The sequence below is a fragment of the Varroa destructor genome, unplaced genomic scaffold (assembly GCF_002443255.2).
Source record: "Varroa destructor unplaced genomic scaffold, Vdes_3.0 BEIS01000007.1, whole genome shotgun sequence".
NCBI lineage: Eukaryota > Metazoa > Arthropoda > Arachnida > Mesostigmata > Varroidae > Varroa > Varroa destructor.
Window position 1 is genome coordinate 36,524,274 of NW_019211460.1, and position 19,653 is coordinate 36,543,926.

Consider the following 19,653-nt stretch of genomic DNA (forward strand, 5'->3'; position numbering starts at 1 on the left):
TCGTAGAAAACCGTTGAAACGAATTCTTAAGGTATTTTAAGGTTCGATTACGGCGATACACGACGAACACACTATCCCGTTTTAATAAGAGAGAATATGATTCATAGAAATTTTTCACTAAAAACTCCTATTACGAAAGCGCGCCTTAAAAACCATGTAAACAGATTGTATAGTGTATGTCATAGCCGGAACCTGTGGTTTCAGATGATGTAACCACGCCAGCCCACATTACATACTGTTCTGTTTTTGTGAAATCATTGGTATAAAGAGATAATTTTTGACTGTATCTTGATAAAGTGCGCAAACTTACTTTCTTGATATTAATAGGAAGAAATAATCATGGCTTTAATACTTTTACTTTAATTAAATTTAATTCAATTTGATAATTGATGCAGCTATTATACGTATTGCCACACAAATGCTTACGTAAAGATGCAAGATATGACGTGCTTAACAAACTCCTAGATTAACCGGTCAAGACTATTTTGTAACATTTTATAATATATGCTCGACTTGAACTGCAAACCACGCTCCGAAAGGTCACAAGAAGCGAACGTTGACGAGGTGCAGGCATCTTTAAATAACATCGACAGCTGAAATAAGCTGGAGAGATGCTAGGATAGTGCTTATTTTTTGTTATTTCCTCATCAACAGCATCTAGGTGCCTAGTACAAGCTGGCCGGCATGCACTCGCCGCAGCATTCGGCACTCATCTGTCTTCCCCTGTTCCCAGGCTCGATCCATTTGGCTGCCACCATAGTCATAAACGACGAAAGTTACTATCGGGTCACTACGATTCACTTAGCATCACACCCCTTATATACTGATCCGGGCCACAACTGTCTAGGAATTCTATTATTAATTAATATCTGCCGCACGTTTCTTTCTATCTCGTATATATATGTGTGTATACGAAATAGAGATAAACGAGCCTTAACGTACAGTCAGTGTTTGCTTGTTTTTACGAGAACGTATGTGTTTAGAAAACATTTTTAGTCTTTGTATAAACCTTCGTATTTTATTTACTTTCAGTATATAGCGTAAATACATAGCTCTAAATCAGTAGCAAACATTTAATACGGACTAAATTTCTAAGATGTACGCTAACTAATCGCTTAAACATTTCTTAACAGATGAGTTTATTAATTTTGTTTCTATGTTGAGCCGGCTTTATACAACTTCTCCACAATTGATGATAACCACCTGCTTTGACGTTTTTCCAGACGAGCTTCCTGCCCTTTCCATCCGGCGTACAATCTCCATTCCCGCAACTACTTGTCCAAAGACAACGTGTTTTCCGTCTAACCAGTCTGTCCGTCCGGTTGTTATGAAAAACTGCGAACCTAACAATTAAATATAAAGACGGTTATAATAATAAAAAAAATGTAGCTCCTGATTCTATAGTATACAAATTAGTTGCTAAATTTTCCCAGGTTAGAATTGTTAAGGGCAGCCGCGAGGGTTGTAAAAGTGCCGTGTTGTTTTTTTTCTATCTTACATAAGGTATACTTATTATTCGTAAGTATCTTTTGCATAACGCGTAAAGCATGTGACACAGTTTTATCTAGTTGCCGCTATTTAACTTTACACGATGCATGTCAGGTCAGAATAAAGAAGTTATTTCCGATTACCACACGCCATAACACTGCGTGAAACCCAAATACATATATATGTGGGCGCAGTATGCACCGTATCCATTAGTAGATTTCTGAATGTTGAGTATGATGACAAAAATATCAATAAGAGTTATTACTGAGCGTTCTAATTCGATGGTATTCGATGTTTTATATTTATTTTCGTGGTTTAAAAAAAAAACAGAACTTTTGCTTCAGACTTAAATATTATAGAAGCACGGTACCGATTTATTAGATTCTTAAAAAGCTCTTACTGGAAAGCGCTATTATACATTTCTAGAAAATTCTTAATAAGCATCTAGAAACTTCTTTTTTTATTCCTTAATGACATTATTATATGCAAATCTACTATATTGGCTATAGAACTTCTACCCATATTTGTGGTTTTTTTAAATTAGAGAGAAAATTGATTGGAAAAAAAGATTGATTATGTCTTAGGCTTTCCAACATCATACCAGTTACTTCATTTAAACTTACATGTCTGCGAAGAGCAAATTAACAGCTATTCGGCTAATAACATTGATACAGGACTAATAATTTGTCTTACCCTCTAAATGCCTTAAATAATTAAAAAAAAGTTAGCAAAAATATGCTATCGGATTTTTTTCTGACGAACCAAGTGAAAAACGGTGCCTCTGGGTTGTCTAGCTCGGATCCCTTTTCTACTAAAAAAACACTAGAAATACTAAAATTTAAAACGACAAATGTCAGGTAGTTAATTCTTGTGCCGTTGTACTCAACGTTTTAAAATGCAGCCTATTTGACTGGTGTTAACGATTTTCTCGTCGTCTAGATGGCGATATTGCATAATACATAGACATAATTTTTCTAAATTAGTAACGGGCTCCACAAAGGCAATAATCCTTAGATATATAAAACGACGAAAGCAATGGTACCTATCTATAATAGGTACGTCAACAAGTGATAGCGTTTTCTTGGTGTTTAATTTAACCTTCTTAGAGATGCATTTAGTTAGAAATTTAGCTTAATTTGCTCGTTGACTAATTAAGAAGGAAGATCATCAACTCTTTGCATTGTAGTTGCGCTTCTGCGGGTTAGATAGGCTACTGCCTTTTGAGGATGTATCTCTCAGAGTTCCACTCAGTTCAGTAGGAACGCTCAGTAGTACATATGTATATATGTTAGGTTAAACTAAGGCATCGTATTGTCGCATCTGTTGTATCACATGTTGCCAGCAAGTGGTTGCTTCTGAAAAAAATTTAGACAACTTCATCAACATAATGCATTGCTTGGATAAGACAATATAACCATGATCATTATGCAGGTTCCGGTACGGTCAAATAGGCTTTATAGGTCAGCAGAAAATAATTTATAAAGCTCTTTAAGTCTTTTTCAGCCATAATTACAGCTCTTTTGAGTGAAAAAAGATTTTCATTTAAGGTTTGTCGAATGGCCTATATAAGCCCACCTCTGGCCCACGTAACCTCAGATTGTAAGGTTATATTGGCCAACGACATTGGTGTCTCTAATTAATATTTTTATGTAAAAAAAAAAATGAATAAATTGTAGTCATCCGTTTAGGTAATATAATGGAAAAGCATTGAATGAACATACTGGTATAATTTTTTTCTCTTGTGGCACTGGATGTTCTCAACGTTAGCCTGAAGCAAATTTTTGTTCATATGGCCCAACCCTCACCCATGCGTATGAGAAGATTATTAACTAACCATTGCTGTTGGGCCCTGAATTTGCCATGGAAAGGATGCCTGGTCCGGTATGGGTAAGCGTAAAATTTTCATCCTCAAACTTTCGTCCGTAAATTGACCGTCCTCCTGTTCCGTTCTTATTCGTGAAGTCACCGCCCTGACACATAAAACCTGCAATTAATAATAAAGCAATGAATTAGACACCAATTTAGAGCTAGGGCTTTTTATAATATAAGACATTTCTTGTGAAAACTGACGTATTTACACCCTTATACTCATTTTTGAGTAAAAATTATGCCTAAGTGCTTTTTCCTAACATACAAAATAAAAATGGTAAAGCATAGAACCTTGTTCATAGAACTTCAAGATATTTTGTCTCATATGTAAAAATATAAATAACCCAATTTGTTACGTACTAAAATGCGATCATGATGGTATTCGATAGCACTATGTTACCTAATATATATATTATTATTATTATTAGGTATTATATTATATATTAGAAAAATTATACTATTGAGTAATATACATATATTTCAGCTGTTTTCGGTACAACGTAGCGGTGAAGGATAATGCGAGCACCCCCAACATATTCAGATATCAAAATACGATTTTGTGTACAAAGGTAGATTCGACCTCACTGGCTGATTGAATCACAGTACAAATCTATTACACAACAGTCTGTTATAAAAAGAAAAAGGTGTAATCTATAAAATACCACTTTGCTTTTCAACATATAGACAACAGATAAAAGACACTTGAGGTTTAAGCAAAGTCGGTAGGCCGTAGGGTGTAGCAGGGTTGGTAAAACTTTCGAAAAATAATCGAAGCTTGAAGTGTTAGAATAAAATCGTTCTTGGAATATTTTTCATTTATTCAATAGTGTGTATTTAAAAACAAATAAGGAGAATGGAAAAATGATTCCAATCACGTCGAATATTTGCTAAAATCTTGAAGAATCGATGAAATTTTGAATAAAGCTTAACTGAATTTTCATACGTAATTGTTTGCTGTTCCCTTTTAGCTTTAAATTATACAATACTGCATGCATTCACATTTATTCTAAGTATAAAATTATATGCATGTACAAAAATGGTTTTATTATATGTCTATCACAAAAAAAAAGGAGAATCACGTCCAGTTATTATTTTCGAAATTGTCAACCGATTTACGTTAGTGTCCTATAGAGTTTTTTACGAACTCGACGTAGCGCGTCAACTTTTACTACATTATAAATAATGCATAGCAATAATCGTAGGATAAATTCGAATGGAGTCCTCACCTGGAATAATTCGATGAAAGATAGAATTTTTGAAGCCAAAACCTTTTTCATGCGTGCAAAGAGCTCGAAAATTTTCAGCTGTCTTCGGCACAACGTCACGACGAAGTATGATGCGAATACGTCCAACGTGCTGCCCCCCTATCGAGATATCGAAATACACCTAAATATACAAGAAGGGTGTTATTCAGAATCACGACTTTTCAATCTTAAAACTAATGGATAAAACAAGACACACTCTGACCTTATGCTCACTAAATTCTAGTATTTAAAAGGTAGCGCAACCATAAGGATTCATATATGGTGACAACTACTGTTGATCGCTGGAGGTGTAAGGTATTCGGATCTCTCTTATTTATGGACAGGCGGTGTTGGTAATATGGTGATGTCACGATTAGAATATGTGCAAGACAAAGGTAGGTTGAAAGTAGATCCTTTTCCACAGCTGTAAATAGTGTTTTGTTAAACTACAAACTTACGTTGGTCGCCTTTGTCTACATAAGTGGTGAACAAGATCGTTGTGTCATGAAAAAATATTAATCCAACTCGTTTACTATCAAAACTTAGAGATCTACAAATTCTGACAGTAAGAGGATCACTACGCTTACTTGCGAGATTTTAGAGTAATCAATAAACTGAGAGTCATGACGTCCTCGCAGAATTGTATTGCAATACACATACAAACAAAGTATGTTAATTATTTTCTAGTAATAAGCTACCTGTGGATTTTCTCGTTTCGCATGGTCTACCGCTTGCTTCATGCTAACTTCCTGTAATGGTTCTTCTTCATGTCCGTCCGTTCTTTCTAAATCCTGTGGTTGGTTGGCCTGCTGTGTCATAGAATCATCTCCACCAGCAGAATGTTTTGCTAACCACTTATCATCGTTCCATATAGGCCTGAAATACAGCGAGAGCAACAGATATGAACTCTACATCTGAAACGCAAAATCCTATGGAGGATAATTTTAATTATAGAGAACAAAAAAGGCTAACAATTATATTTTGGTTTTAAGTTCATATTGTTGAATCAATGAGTTCATTTACATGATTATAAAAGGGAAGACGATGTGCGTAATACCTAGACGATCCTTCCTTGATGGACATCGGCTTCGCGGCGTTTACGCGAATCGTTCTTCCAAAAAGTTCTCCATCGTTCATGTTATCAATCGCCGCAGCTGCATCTTCTGCTAACTCAAATTCGATAAAAGCAAATCCCCGATGCTTCTCCGTTTCGTAGTCCAAAGGGATTTGCACATCGTTAATTTCACCTACGGGTACAAAGGTCGTATGTGTGAACTTCATGAAGTCTAGCTATAGAACGTGATAATTGAAAAAAAAAATATTTGGCTGTGAGTTTTTAATGTAGCAATAGACACAATTACAGTAGACTAAATATTGTACCAATCAACAATTGAACACACTGAAGAAAAGTATTGTTTTTTGGCTGTTGTCTTCCCTCTAATAACAGCGAAGCGACATGTCTATGTCTATCATTATCTAAAGGACAAAAGGTGCACTCGCACTTTGAAAGCGGCTACGCAGTTTTCCGTGTTTTGTATTTACAAGAGCGTACATTTAATATGGGAAGTTTGCTTTGACTCCACCTTTTCATGTAAGATCATATGCATTCCCGAGCACCTGATCTCCAAAGCCCTGTATCTACTAGTTTTTGGCTAGTACATTGCTTTACGTCTCTACGTAGCCATTGGTAGCAAGAAGTATTAGCTGAAGACACATTACTAACCAAAAGGATTGAAAGCAGCTCTAATAACGGACTCATCCACTTCTTCAGCCAGTCCACCGACATAGACTAATTTCTTGTTTTGGATCATATCGGAGCTTCACCACTCTTCAACTTCCCGACCAAGCTACGCGCGCCGTAAATCTTCTTTTCTCCTCCAAGCAGGCTAACGTTCTAACGCAAAGTGAACCAAATTTGCACGCTGCTTGTATGCTAAATCGATCAATGCAGATAACCTAAAGAATAAAGGGTCACAATCTTTCAGAAAATACATACAATAAGTTTTCAATGATAAGTTAAAAAATCAAGTATAGGTAGAAAACCTGCCCTTTGTTGTCCGCTTGGCTATGTGACAGGGTGTTTTTGTAAACGTACGTGTGGATCGATAGGTGCTGTGTCGGTGGTTGGGTTATTTTGCGTCACATATCCGCACTGCTGTTGTTTCAGTTTTCTAGGATTTTGGCATTTTCCTTTACAATTGTTGATTTTTTCGCTTGCAATAATGTTCTTCATTCGGCACTATTGTTTACAAAAAGCACAAATCATCCAAGCAAGCAGTCGCCCGACGCTTAAAGACGTCCTCGTGTTTATTCATTAGCCAAATAGCCATCTTGAAATAGCACTAACGCACGAAAACTACAGCGTTACTGACGGTGGATGGCCTTTAAGTGTGACTCGTCCTCTATTTAAACCTACTTTGGCATGGCATTTTCTTTCTAAGATCTTTTTTTAGTATATCGCAGAATAATCTGCATATTGCTCGCATAATACACGTGGATATTGAGTACATGTGTTTGTGTCTGTGAAATGCGGTCTCCTACAGGTTTTCGCTGAACTTTAATGCAGAACTGTATCTACAACATAGAATGTACGAGCCAATCAAAATCTGCCTGAGAATATCTTCCGCAGCAAAACTAGCGGCTCCAGTTAATTTGATTTAATCCGTATTTTGACTTTGCTGTTTTACCTGCAGTGAAATGCTTCGCGCAGTACAAAGCGCATCGATTCTGTCAAAATAGGTGTAGGCGCTCCAGCAAGGAACAACCATACCAAGCAGACGATCTAATCAAGCTGGCGCTAAACGGTGAACGCATATTGTTCAGCCCCTAGAGTCGTGTAGGTCTTCTTATAGCGCCTTTCATTGCGTAGTTCTTGTCTTGGCGAAGGTGTGATCAGCTGTGTGAAATTATGTGAAATCTCCTTAAAGTAGGAGAGCAGTGCAGTGGAGCTTGCGGCAGGAGAATCCTCCGTTAGCCGCCAGCTCTACAAAACAGAAGAAATTCCTCCATCGAACGGTTTCGGTGCTCCAAAGCTTATTCAAAGCCAATATTTAGGATTCACCACACATAAGGAAAAGTAGTCCGCCAAGCGCCGTGCAGCCGTACATTGTGTGTGTGTGTGTGTGTTGCCGAAGAAATCTATATTATAAAGTATATATAAAGAAATATTGTAACAAATATAATTATAGCTACTAATTTTGCATCAGTCACAATGGCAGAAGCTGATCCTGAGACCCTTCTGGAATGGCTATCGATGGGACAGGGTGAAGAACGGGAGATGCAACTCATTGCTCTCGAACAGCTCTGTATGCTACTTCTAATGAGTGACAATGTTGACCGGTGCTTTGAAAGGTTAGTTGCTGTGCTCGCATCGCCTAGATGTAAAAAAAATCTCTAGCTTTCATATTTAATACATAGTAACAAAAAATAAGGAATTTTCAACAGCATTTCCGTTCTAGAAACTGAAGGCTAAAAAACTCTTACACTTAATACCCATTTTAACTTTCTCATTATCTATCAGTCATTTCGCGTGTATCACCAACGATTTTAGAAGACCGAATTAGATGTGTGAGCAAGATGTTATTTGAATTGATTTGCTACTTACTAATGCTGCTTAATGGGCTAATCTACAATAATTTGCTGGTCAAAAAATCGCGTTACTGGCAATAGAAGAACAGAAACTACACAATAATTAAATATTTTCAACTCAATGTGAAGTTATTTACGCAAACACTTAATCTTCAAAGCGCAGCGCGCGACTTCTAAAAATACAACACTGCTCCTTAAAATAACTCGAATCCTAAATGGCTGAAAGTTAAATTAGCCTTATATATCTATACATTTAGCAGTGTACTGGATTTATTTTTGATTATTATATAAGAACATCAGCGGAATACCAGTTGAATGTTAAGCGCTTCCAAAGGAAAAGTTTAAGTAAATCACGTTCTAGTTAATTGTTGCTGTCATCGTAAGCGTCATTTACTGTGATATATTATTACGACCGCTGTAATAGGTCCTGGTTAGAGTTTCGAAAACCAGTAGCTGAATATACTTAGATAATCGACAGGATGAACAATGCGTAAGATGCAACAAATATACAGTATATAAATATATATATATATAAACGAAATAAGCTTCGTATGTAGTTGTTGTGCAAAGAAATGTATGTACCTCAAAACTAATGCCTGGAAATACTATTGATTGGTTTTGTTCTACATGTAAATTTTTTCCCAGCATTTTCTTAGCGGCTTGAAATTTGGATGTCTCATAAGTAATCACCTCGTCACTGACAGTAGTAGCAGGGCTAAGGTGTTAAGCATTTATGTACAGGTACATTTATTATTAGGTAAAAGTGTTACTATCTTTCGAAGTAAAGCCTAACATGATCCTATAATTTACCCATTATCTTTATTCGTATATATTACACAGTATCGCTGGAACTAATGTTTTGAATGAAGCGAAAGTAATGTGATTTTCACCTGAGGAAATCAGAAGGACGATGTACCCTGCCTTTTGAGCATCATAGGGGGCTTGCGTTCTCATGCTGCGCTCAAGAATTCTATAGTTGGCTAGATAAAAAAACGACTAGCAAAAAAGTCAGCAGACTCCTTTTTTTAATTTATGCATTTATTTTACGAGGGAAATGGAATGTTTTGCACATTAGTGGATATCGCAAGGACTGTTAAATGTTTCTCCAAGTGCGGGCCAAACTATTCGGGTAGTGCTACAGATGGTAGACAGCCTCGACCCACCAAACCTCCAGGTTTTGAAATAAGCCTATTAGCCAACCTTTCGTAACACGTGCTAATGACTTATACAGAGGTATTATTTCAATTTTGGGTCCCTTTCTGAAGCATTTAGTCAGACGAGAGTATGTTAACAGACCTGGATGGAATTCATTAGCCCGATCAAGCGGCCGGGCCGAATGACGGGATGACCGCATGGAAAGCAGCAGTCTATTAGTGCATATGCTTGTCTGTCGGTCGATGCCTTGGGAAAGAGGGGAAAGATTGCAATGGCAATGTTGTGCTTACTAGCGATCATCGTGTTATGTCGTCTTAAGTAACCTGTGTTAAGTTGGTGCGCGCATGTCGGTCTCTGTTGTTATAAACGCCAACAAAGCGAGCTGGGGACTCCCACTACGACACCACATAGGCATCCTTTATGCAATACAGTTTGTTACACATCAGTTGCCTTTGCGTTAATATCGCCGTTTATTGTCGGCGTTGTACTAAATGCATTATTTTTTGGTTTGAAATAAAAAAAAATCCTGTGTAATTGGCGAGTAGTAGCACTTACCTCAGAACATTTTGTTTTAAATAATGTGTTATGGTTGATTGTCGATAATGGTTATTATTAAAAAAGTCAGCCTGGTTTTACTGTAACTCATGATTATAGCAGGGGTAGATCGTTTTATAGGTTTGTCACACATATGACGACACGTGACGCGGGCCATAGTGGAAACAGTTAATCGTATTAAGGCCAAGCCTTGCAAACCTATTGTAAATTGCATGCCTTCCGAATCTACCGACTCTGATCTATAAAACTGTATGATCGCGGTCTATGACTAGCTATTATTATTATTATCTTTTTTTTTTCTACACCGTACGATGTTTTTACCCGGACGACTGTTACCTTTCACGGACTTCGAACGAACGCTGCAGATGTTTTTAATTTTTTTGGAACAAGTTGGTGAGGACCTTTTTTTTAAGCTTTACTTCGCTATATCACTTTTATAGTTTAGTTACCTTGTAGTATTGCCTTTAGGAGCTACACGGCATTGATTATTGTTGGTTAAGGTAGCAACTACGAGGAGCGTTACAAATCGTTCTGTAACTATTTTACCCTTGATTTAATGTTCATATGTTCGTCTTTGAGCCCTGTTTTAGTATTTTGGCTTCGCCTTGAACTGTCATCTTACTGGGGCTACACCGCAGCGTCTGGTGGGCGAATAGCACGAGAACGAGTTCAGGGGCGAAGGTGTCTATGGCGGTGATTTACCGAGCAAATCCTGTGTTCCTTTACCCTGCATATGCTTTTGCTGTTATTGATGTTGTGCATTTTTTGAGCGTTGGGCGACCATCGTGTGCTGACCATGTCTGTTGGATTGCTGCTACAGGTGGTCGATCAAACACCTCGCAAGCAACAAACAGCCATCAGATAGATAGGTGATAGATAGGCAAACAGACAAGCAGACATGCAAATAAACACCGATAGACCCGCAACAATTGCTACCCCAAGATAGAAGGTCGTACGAAATAACAGACATCAGCAGCAGCAGTAAAGCGCAAGCTTAGCATTGTATTGTTTTTTGTGTAAACGGTTGGTCTTGTTGCGCTCGATGTCCATGCTGACCACGCTGCTTTTTGTTCCTGCTACTGCTGCTGCTGCTGTTGTTGATGGTGATGTAAATTTCGATTATTTTGCTAACCATGGTTATGTTGATGACAACATGATATAGTGGTGATGAATTGTTTTACAGTAATAACGACTGTAGACGCCTGTTCAAGATATGCAAAGACGTCTAAGCGGTCCATGAACCTATCGCTATTAATACGACTATTCTTACTTTTTTAATTATTTGTATGTATCTGTGCTCTTCTGTTCAAGGACGTTTTGTAAATTAAAAAATTATTCGATTTCCTCTTTAAAAACTAGGACATACGGTGCTTGAAATCGGGATACTAAACGATTTGAGTTATGTGATCCACTTTTCCTGTTGCGATAGCCTGAACTACTACGTCTTGGCAAACTATTCTACAAAGCTTATAAAGGTTTTGAAATTGTAGCGTTATTGAAGTGATTTGATCTTTGAGCCGGTCAACTTTTGAATTCCAACCAAAACAATCGAAGAAATCATAGCTTAAAACAGGTAGCATAACGTTTACGCGTATAAAAAAAAGCAAAGACCCAATTTTTTTGCGTAGTAAAAGCTTTTTTCCAATGATGTTATTATATCTAATTTCAATTGAAAAAGCAAATCTTGAATTTTACGGGATGTTTTTACAGCGTAACGGGGGGCGGCTGTAAAGCGTTCAGTATAACAATATATCAAGACAGAAGGTTAATATGACTAGAGACAAAACATCGCTATATTTAAGTAATGCATCTCACCCATTAATCGCAAAATCGAAGCGTTTATGCGTGTATAGATGTATACATATATACTATCATATCAGTAGGTGGATATAACTGGTTTAGGTAGATCTCACCTAAAACAATTTGTTCGCTTTGTTAATCCTGCTTCGTCTATTATGGCTGAAGTAGATTGTCGGTTGTTGGAACTGATGATGAATCAACTTTGCATTAGGGAATGTAGGAGACAAAGATAAACCACTCTTCTTGCAGGACGTTCGATATCAAATCACAAAAATCACAGTGGTAAAAGGAGCAGTGCAGAAGAACAGTTTCCGGTTCTCTGTCATACATTATATTCAGTAGGTACTGCTCCTACACGTATCAATATTTTCGAATTATTATAAGTTTCTTAGTAGGAGAATTGTTTAGATATGAACATGAATAACGCTGAAGTCTCCTCCGTTGATGATCTTATTTCTTTAATCCGAATCTTCGGCTTGCGAATGTGTTGGCTTCCCCACCTAACTCCAAGAGACTTCAAGACTAGGAAACAGAAAAAAGTTGATGAAGGCCGTATCTGTTTGGATTAGGTTAACCGATTCGAATCTCAATTTGTTAATTTTACAACCCACTGATGTGTAAGATGATGCATTGTCTTGGCGGAATAACATTTCCTTTTTTACACTAACATAGACTGACGCAAACGTTTGTTAAACGCGAGCCAATTTTCGTAAGTTTTTTTTGACATGTATGCAATTATCACCAGAATATTTTCGATGAGTAACACGATGCGTACGTTGACGCTAACATATTTCAGACTATCCATATATATATATATATATATATATATATATATGTGTGTGTGTGTGTATGGATGTATAGCGAGGAGAGCAAAAAAATGAAAAAAAAAACATGAAATGCAGGACAACGAATAACAAAAATCTTTTCAGACTACCACGATGCCACGATAATTGTTACTACCCGACTTCTGATACCAAGATATGAGTTATTTGACTGTAAGTAAAAGCGCCTGTTTAGCCTGCAGAATACTACATTCAAAACGGCTTATTCGTTTCTTGCTCCAAATTTCGGTGACCGAGCGGATGAGTAGTAGTGCTAGTTGTGGCGTTACTAGACGTCATTATCACGAGCAGCAGCAGCGAAAAAAACGACGAAGTAACCGAAGCAATAGTTTCGCTATGCCGAAAGGCAAAATCGTCTTAGCTTTTGCTGGGTTTTTCATCTACCGCTAAAATAACAATAAGTACATTGTGTTCCTGTAAGGGCGTAAACAGTCAGTCTTTTCTCAAAGCGGATTAGGTCAATACGAGAAGAGCGCTGAGAGATTATGAGTTCAGTAAATGCTCTTTCAACGAAACCATAATGTCGATGTATGGTCTCACCGCTGAAAATTGAAATGTATGCGAAAGTGCTTTGGAAGACTTAACTTGAAGAATCATGTGATTATGCAATGAGTCGATTTCATGAAAATACGCTTATGTGAGGGTAGAGAAGTGTCAGCTTGTTTTCTTAATACCCATTTTAGTCAGTTAACCGTAGGTAATACGTTATTTTGAATCCATGATGGTTGTTTTCTAAAAAAATTTCTAAAAAAGATAAAGATGCTGGAAAACTACCTATTACGGCCGGAAGCTGAAGGGTATCAGTGTGCGGATAAGACTACTTTTCTAATTTGGTTCGACCCAGAAATGCTACCGGAGTCTGCGAAAATTTGGAAATAATCAGATTTTTAGTTAGGCTATTTCGTGTTTTAAGAGACATCAAGTATTTCTAGCCTATGAAGGCTATTTCAGTAGATCGGGTTTTCGCTGATAGAATACTAATTTTGTTTTCTTCTAAAAAAAGTAATAAATTTTGCTAGGTCGAATGATCTCAGTAAACACCCTATACTAATCAAACGAGAACCAAAGCTCATGGTCGAATAGGTACGCATAACAACGTCTCAATATTCTGAGCAAATCGGTTCTAAACCATACATAGTAGTAGTCTAGGAAGTATCCGAAATGGAGAATGATAAATTACTGTGACTGAGGCTTTAGAAGGGTATGTCCCCTTTTTCCAATTTGAAGCAGTATTTATTCATGCATACATTTTGTTAATGGATATCTACCAAGTCACTTTCCTTAAAAATGTTTAACTTTTAGCAATAAGATATGTTAGCACCCCATAGGTCCGAATGAAGTGTCCTCTCAATATACGGATATCTGAATTGTCTTGGTCAGGAGCAAACAACTTGGCTATACGTCCTAATGTATAAGATCAATATCAGATCTAGGCACTATTGTAATGCATATCAAATGCACACCTAGTTCTGCTGCGGCGAAGTCTTTCCTAATTCATGCCGGTTCTTAAAATGTTAATTAATTATGTACTGCGAACAAAGTATCCTAATATATCAATCCCTGATGAATCCATGAGTGATGATCATGAAACGCACTTTGAGATTTCGTTGGCCTCACCACATTTCTGATTGTAGAAAAAACATTAGCAGTTGCTTTGACTCAGAGCTGATTTAAACTAACAGAACGTCGGTTGTTTTTGATGGCTTGCAACAAATCACACACTTCGATAGATGACAGCCTTTTTATAATGTCGTTGTTCACCAACATCGAAATAACAGTTGAAATAATATATTACGCAACATTTAAGGGCGTATTGGTAGATACAATTATGCAAGAGTACACTACGCCGCTGTACTCCCAGCATTGCAACCTTGGCGAAGACCTTGATGCTTTTCATGAAGCTGACCCCAACGCGAAGCGGAAACAGCAAGAGGCTGGCTGCTTGGTGTTACGACATCGCCGAATTGCTTCAACACGGGTAGAGTAATAGTGGCACATAAGTCTGAGAGATACATAATCGTGGGCTAATAATTAATTGTTGTTGTTGAGGTCGACGGACGGCCGATGGCAGTCGTCTGTGAGAGCTCTTGCGTTCTTCTCTACCGCCTTGCTTGCTAGGAACGCCTCGGTGGATTTTGCATGTTAATAGTGCCTGCGCGTTGAGCCAAAGCTTCGCCACTTTTACTACGTCGCTGATCTGATAGCTTTTGTAAGTTATAAGGCACTGTTATCATTTTCCTCTGATATTGATAATTAATTCAGTTTAAGTAAATTTTAATATAGATAACACCAAAGCATCAATATATGTATATGTATATATATATATATATATATATATATATATACACATATATATATATATATATACACATATATATATATATATAAAGTTTGCAATGGTGTTGTACATGATCTTTCAAAAATCTAAAAGTTCTTTGAGGAAGAAAAACCAAGCCACTGATGTTACATATACAGTCGGTTGTAAAGGGCCTTTGCATTTCAATTATCAGTACGTCTACTATCCTTGTGAACAACGAGTTATAAGGGTACGTAAATAGCTTTTCTCAAGGAACAATTGGAATGATGAGCTCAAAGCCAGGCTTGTAATTTTTCTTACTGCTTGAGATTCAGTCAAGCAATAAAATCGTTTAGTAGACTACGATTCAAGCTGTAATTAAAAAAACATCTGCTTAACATGGTTTGTATATGATAGTCAATAGGCATTACGTAGATATATTCAATGCATGAAGTCACTCATGCACGGATTATCACTATAATTTGCAAGGAAAACTACTTCTTTAAAAAATATGTTGTAGCTGTAAAATAATTTTTTTGCTGATATGGTTTATTGGGGTACCTCTAAGTTCAGGAATGTATAAGAAATAATTTTTATTACCGTGTTATTAAGTTATTCCGGAAAGGTAAAAGTGACCAGACTACTCGGCCTTTGCAGCATGGTACGTGGGTAACGACATGTGGCTCTGTTATTTATGTCTTTTATGTTAACACGTGTATCTGTAGGCATGAATCACTAACCGATTAGCGTGAACAGCAGACGATTATTGCTCTCGATTGACGTTTCGGACAGAGAAGACCGTAAGTGTCAATACGACTCTAGAACGCACTGGGGAAGCGTTCAATATGAGGATTCGAATGCAATACTGACGCATCTCTTTAAACGTGGAACCCAACAAGCGTATTCATTTAATATTAGATTAAGTAAAAAGCTCCCGTTGGTTTTAACTGCTTTTTTATTGTAACTTTCGAACAAATGAACACATCTTAGTCAAAGTTTTACACCGTGCTTCCAATAATTTTCACCTTCTAGTACCTTCTTTTTTCTAGTACGCCCCGCGAAATGAAAAAGCTTCGCTTGTAGAAACGATTCATTTGTCGACCCGTTTATGCCCCTCTATTCTCAAATGCTTGCCTTCCTGGCTGTGCTCTACTTGTCCAAAGCAAGTGATAATCAGGTGGAGCGATGCCCGAGCTATACGCTGGGCAGGGCAGGGTTTTCCGTTGAAGGCTTGTTAGTGCTCATTGAATTACTAGAACAATATGCAGTGTTGTGCTACTTTGTAATATGTTGTGTCGCTGTCTGCCAATCCAAGGCCTTTTCTATCAATTCTGTGACTTAGATGGATGAGTTGATTTGTATAACGGTCTGCCGTAAGTCTTTCCTGAAGTTAAATAGCAGATGCTGCAACATTCCGTCCTCATCTTACCATATGCAGAGATGCAGGTACAGCTTTTAACCATGAATATTTCTTCATCGACTTGCAGGAATCTAACTATTCTGGTTTGCGCTTAGGAGCGTCGTAAAGATCAGTCTTTTATCGCCGATAACGATCTTGTGCAGAAGTGACTTATTTTCTCGTGCAAGCAACGAAGGACATATCGTCGAACATTTTTTTGTCCTTTTATAAAGTTGATGGGGTTTACTTTTCTTCCTTTTCAGTTTTTCCTAGTGCATGCAAACGATTGATAAGGAGTATTATGGGACATCCCTAGATGCCGAGAGTGCTCGGAACAACTTCATCGCATTTTGCACAGGGAGTGCCTGCAATATGACATTATTCGCTTCTTGTGGCCGTCCGGAGCGTGGTTTGTCGTTCAAATTGAAATCTACAGTTCTGAAGCGGCAAACGAAAACTGGAAACTGACAGTACTCGTTGTGCATTTGCTTTCAATATCGCAAACAACTTTTTGTCTCGGCAGCATCTTTCCATCATGAAAATAGCGAATAAGGCAATGTCGAGTATGCATATTAATTTAATTCTCAATTAAAAGTCAATGGCAGCTCAATTAAAACCATATGGCAAATGTCCGACAACCAAAACCAGTGTTTCGGGAGGTTTCAGCTAGATACGATGAGCTGATCCGACACTAGCGCCATATGTCGCCTCCAACGGCAACTGTTTACTTCACGTACTATGACGATGCTGGTTTTATACTCATCAGTCGTCATCAATGACTCAAGATGTGGCATCATCATCATCATCGTAATTGCTCTTCATGAGGACGAAACCAATTCGCGATTCTCATGTTAATGATTTAGTTTTAAAACGAAATAATCATGCTCTAAAGGCGAATGACGAGGCTTAATGAAGTAACGATGATAGGCCCTAACGATAGAAAACTGTATATATAAATACACATTATGCTATTTTACACTGATAGCGTCCTGTGTCGCCAATAACCCTCTCGGGCTTCTTCTCGGCGTGTCAAACATATACATATGAATTACAATAATTATATGGATTACCCGGTTACTAACGGTCTATTATAGGACACTTAGAAGGACGCTGGTGATGATAATGATGATCCATAAGAATTGAATTAGTGTGAAACGTGTCGAAACATTGTAGAATGTGGCATTATGGAAAGTATTTTAGATGCGTCAATGTATTTCTTCTTATTTTCAGTTGTCCACCACGTACGTTCCTTCCGGCACTATGTCGAATGTTCCTCGACGAACAAGCTCCGGATAACGTTCTAGAAGTGACTGCTCGGGCACTCACATATTTTCTCGAGGTACGTACGCTGATACCTCACTATCATCGGTAGCCTACATGTTGTCGATAATATAATATTCGTTATCTGATGTATATAGTTTATTACAGATACTGTTTTTAAGAGTGAAAAATGTTCCGGGAGTCTAGAAGCATGCTTTCGACACTCAATTTTCGGTATTTGTAACTTCTTAGCGTAAAGATCAAAAGCTGTGAATGATAGTATATATTGCTAGTAATTGTAATAATTTTAGCGACTAGACTGCACACGAAGTGGTGTCGTGCGGTCGAAACTCAAGTCCAAACTAAATTATCATAATGGTGACGCAGTCTTTGGAAAAAAAAATTATCTGTGTTTGTGTTATTCATCTCTGACTGCCGTACTTCAAAAAAAAAAAAAAGGAAGAGCCCAAAACAGTATAGCGTTAAATGAATGGTTGTTATTTATCTGAACCGTCGGTCGTCCGCTACCAGGTCTCATTTTAACGATTAGGTTTTATATGGTTTCCTTGTATGTCTTATTTATATTGTCTTTTGTTAATCGTGCTTGAAGGACTTTTCCTTTTTTCCCTTCTTTGGATACCTTGTGTGAAACGTACCACTAAAAGTTGAGGAGTGAACAGCGTTTTGACCTATTAGATGCAACCGTCGGCCTGTCCATCGAAATGTGGAATTTGTCCATTTTGCGTTTGGCTGTAGTGGGCATATCGTCGCCATGGTGTTGTCATGGTTAGAAACCCACGAGTGACAAGAAAAAGCAGCTAGGCCGTGATCTATACCTACCATGCCGTTCGAATGATGGTGGCGTCAACGACAGATAACGATTACGAAAGCAGTGGTCAATAACGTCCACCAGTCACCATGTACTACTGTGTATCTGCGTCTGTAAAGTCGTTTTGACATAACGACCTTACTACGTCTACAACAGCCATTAGTGTTGATGGTAATATTACTACTATTATTATTTAGTGCACCGCTTATTAAAGTCTTTTCCCTTGTTCTTACTCTCGTGTATAAACAAACATACCTTTAGCACCATTCGCCAAGGGCTCTACTCTCATCACTGCGAAGCCGATTTCCTTGAGTTATTCATGTTAGACCGTCTTTGGTTTCGCCGCTGATGTATTGGGAAATCCGTATTTCAGTTGTGTCGACGGTCGACGTGGATTTTTCGCTTCGTTTCACTCAATTACTTTCAGCAACTCGATAGTCCTCTCAGTCGAGCGTCGACGGGGCGGTTCGGCGTCTTTGTTGATGCCGATACCAACTCTAGCGACTATGTTACCAAAGCTATGTATTGGGTTTTCGTATCGAGAACCCCCACGCGTCTCTCCCGCATAAACAAAGCGGTATACTTGTGTAAAGAACAATAATATCATCATCACGATTATCTTCGTCGACGTCGTCGTCGTCGCTCTTGGCGCGCATCTTAAGGGGAGAGGGGAAGCGGGTACATCGCGTTGGAACAAAGTCTAACAACCTGGATTCTTAGTGTTACTAGAATGGTCAGATTGATTGTGACGACTAATTAATATTTTATTTATACGTATAGTAAATATAACGCCTCATTTACAGAGCAAGCAATGGTGAAGACATTTTCGTTAAATTCACTGATTATTCAGTTATATTTGATTAACTATGAACTGAACAAATATTGCAGCTGTTTACTATTTTGAAAAATTGTAATGTTTCAACATCAAAATGTTTGTAATGCTAATTTTGAAAATACCTACCGAAGTGTTGCTCGGCAGGGCTACTTAGCCAACTTGCGCATTCCTAATGGCTTTTCCGGTTAACGACGAAAGTTGCTCGGTATTCGGTAAACCTGCGTCCGACGAACATAAAATACCTAATAGACGTACTTTAGAGCTTGTCTTTGCAGCTATAAACATTCAAGTTAACAAACTAGATGTTGTTGATGTTTGCTTCAATTTTATCACAGTAACTAACGCATTTATTGAACTTTGTCGGCCGTTGGCTACGGCGCTGGACTTCGATATCCGAAACAATCATGAAGCAAACGCTGCAAATTTAGGATCGATTGCTATATGCTCTTCAGGCATTGTCCTAGTATTGATTCAACGTACCGGTAATTTATCA

The 19,653-nt window shown here is 37.8% G+C and overlaps 2 protein-coding genes across 8 annotated transcripts in view; one reads left to right on the plus strand and one right to left on the minus strand.

Annotated features, from left to right (window-relative positions):
- Positions 1–991: 991 nt before the first annotated feature.
- cyp33 (peptidylprolyl isomerase cyclophilin-33) lies at positions 992–6,870 on the minus strand. 5 transcript variants are annotated; one of them, XM_022813345.2, is made up of 7 exons: positions 6,697–6,867; positions 6,325–6,557; positions 5,659–5,848; positions 5,300–5,477; positions 4,584–4,743; positions 3,323–3,472; positions 992–1,343 (listed from the first exon to the last, which is right to left on the minus strand). In XM_022813345.2, exons 2-7 carry the CDS (start codon positions 6,410–6,412, stop codon positions 1,171–1,173), a joined length of 939 nt encoding a protein of 312 aa, XP_022669080.1. In that variant the 5' UTR covers positions 6,413–6,557; positions 6,697–6,867; the 3' UTR covers positions 992–1,170. The 5 variants fall into 5 exon arrangements, with proteins under 5 accessions (XP_022669080.1, XP_086830460.1, XP_086830463.1 ...); XM_086974334.1 differs by having other exon boundaries at positions 6,649–6,867; XM_086974336.1 differs by lacking the exon at positions 992–1,343 and adding an exon at positions 1,368–2,843 and having other exon boundaries at positions 6,697–6,870.
- A 582-nt stretch (positions 6,871–7,452) lies between these two features.
- The window catches only part of Ufd4 (ubiquitin fusion-degradation 4-like), a 28,788-nt gene continuing 16,587 nt past the window's right edge, over positions 7,453–19,653 (plus strand). For 2 of the 3 annotated variants that reach the window (XM_086974330.1, XM_086974332.1), the window contains exons 1-2: positions 7,453–7,952; positions 17,467–17,575. In XM_086974330.1, coding sequence (XP_086830456.1) covers positions 7,813–7,952; positions 17,467–17,575 — 249 coding nt within the window. In that variant the 5' untranslated portion in view covers positions 7,453–7,812. The remainder of the gene's footprint in view (positions 7,953–17,466; positions 17,576–19,653) is intronic. The other variant, XM_086974331.1, reaches the window with a different exon arrangement.

Bases quoted from the DNA above. Each gene is read 5' to 3' on its own strand.
- cyp33 (XM_022813345.2), bottom strand. From the start codon at position 6,412: ATGATCCAAAACAAGAAATTAGTCTATGTCGGTGGACTGGCTGAAGAA. The intron at 5,849-6,324 runs GTTAGTAATGTG...TTGTACCCGTAG, and splicing joins AGCTGCTTTCAATCCTTTTG to GTGAAATTAACGATGTGCAA. The intron at 3,473-4,583 runs GTGAGGACTCCA...TATTAATTGCAG, and splicing joins CTTTCATCGAATTATTCCAG to GTTTTATGTGTCAGGGCGGT.